The sequence below is a fragment of the Diplotaxodon limnothrissa genome, linkage group LG2, assembly GCF_057381915.1.
Source record: "Diplotaxodon limnothrissa isolate DT_005_m linkage group LG2, D_limnothrissa_male_GT1.1, whole genome shotgun sequence".
NCBI classification, from domain to species: domain Eukaryota; kingdom Metazoa; phylum Chordata; class Actinopteri; order Cichliformes; family Cichlidae; genus Diplotaxodon; species Diplotaxodon limnothrissa.
The window spans coordinates 7635047-7636745 of record NC_140597.1 but is presented as its reverse complement, the minus strand read 5'-3'; the positions used below and the strand labels follow the sequence as shown (position 1 = coordinate 7636745).

The window sequence follows — 1699 nt, the reverse complement described above, 5'->3', positions numbered from 1 at the left end:
CCCCAGAGAATATGAGCCCTAAACAGAGGCCACATTGTCTTTTTTTTTCTTCTTTTTCTTCCTGCCTTGCAGATTGAATGTCAACTTTTACAGCAAGTTGGAAAATATGTTGTGGAGTTTTTAGGCAGGCAGATGGGATCAAAGAGTTCCTCCTCCAGTCAGACTCACACAAGTATTCACTAATGACACATTCTTGAGCTTCTTTAATGGCAAACATAACTTTGGTTTCTAAGACGTGAAAGAAAATCGAGGCAAGCTTAGCTCACCATACAAAAATACTTGGTAGAAAAAGGCTATGACATTCATCCCCTTTGCCAATGTCAGTGTGTTCCCTACATGACCAAAATACTTTTTATTTATTTTTTTTGTATTTATTCACACTTTGTGATTATTGATACATATGTGTATGTATACCCACACTCAAAATAACTACAGACTATAAAGAAAAATAAATCCGATGTATAAAGCATAAAATTATTCTATGTGGATAAAGGAACTATAAAAATATAAGAGATCTTAAGAGAAACAAAAAAGATAAAATCAATATGTTTATGAAACTGGGATAAAGGCTAGAGCCGAAATCAAAACAGTCATCTGGAAATTGTTCAGTGCAATTTATTTTACTTTATAGTCTTGTTTGTTTAAAATATTTTCATCCTCTTACCACCCACAGCCCTCCCACCCTTTAATGGTCGCTGGGATGGCTGGTCTTTTGACAGTGGACAATATTTTATCGTATGAGCATTGTCCCCGTTGGCACTGCAAAGGGGGCAGGTATAAGCCCTCAGAATCGGGCACACAACCCTGCCGTCCGGAGTCTTCAGGACGTGGGAGCCGTACACCTCCTCGGGCGCTCCGTTATTTCGGCAGAAGACGCAGATTTTCGGCTCCTGTTTGGTTCTGGAAGCGGGTTTGCGCATCTTCTTCTCCATGCCGAACATATCGAACCCAGTGAAGTTCCCACCAAAACCCACCTCCCGCTCCGGCAGCTGGACGCCGAGCTGATTTTGGAAGGGGCTCAGTATCGAGAAACGCTCTTTCAAGTCCAGGATGGAAGCTGGTGGGGGGCTCCCGGACGGGCAGCAACAATCCAGGTGCCCGCTTTCTCCAACGGCACCCGCGATTATGCACGGACACGCCGGGGAATCGTCCAAGCCCAGAGTCGCTTTCAGGGACTCGGTGATGGAGTTGGGATTTTGGGGCATGCTGAGCTTGTTATTCTTCGTAACCAAAGTCGTCAGCCCAAGATAGTCGTTCCAGAAATTAAAAGTATAGTCATATGGGCTGCGCGCATTCAGATAGTTCTGATTGAGAAAATCCATGGCCACTTCTGCTCCTTCGCTTGCCGTAAAAAGGCGAAACAGACAGAGTAATCCGTAGAGTCTTTATAGCCAGAGTTCTCTTCCAGGTATGGCTCATGTGCAGCGATGTGGTCTCCAGTGTTCCTGTTATGTTTGAGCGTCCTGCAAACAGGCTTTCTTGTTATAAGTACCAAGAGGGCGGGGCGCTCTCCCTTGAAAACCAAGTTCCTGATCAGGTCGAAAGCAGGCTCGCTGTTTTCAAAGCTACAGTTAGACAGATTTGTTTTCTTGCAGGCTGGCGCTTTCTCTTCTATCAATCATTATTCTGCAATTAAGGCATACGGCGACTTTCATTAAAAATAGCTTGTTAATACTTAATGATTTGAACAAGTGCGCAA

At 44.0% G+C, this 1699-nt stretch overlaps 1 protein-coding gene across 1 annotated transcript; it reads right to left on the bottom strand.

Annotated features, from left to right (window-relative positions):
* Positions 1-555: 555 nt before the first annotated feature.
* Positions 556-1440, bottom strand: nanos1 (nanos homolog 1). The gene has a single exon (XM_085366504.1). The coding sequence runs from the start codon at positions 1320-1322 to the stop codon at positions 642-644; it is 681 nt and encodes a 226-aa protein (XP_085222630.1). The 5' UTR covers positions 1323-1440; the 3' UTR covers positions 556-641.
* Positions 1441-1699: the final 259 nt, after the last annotated feature.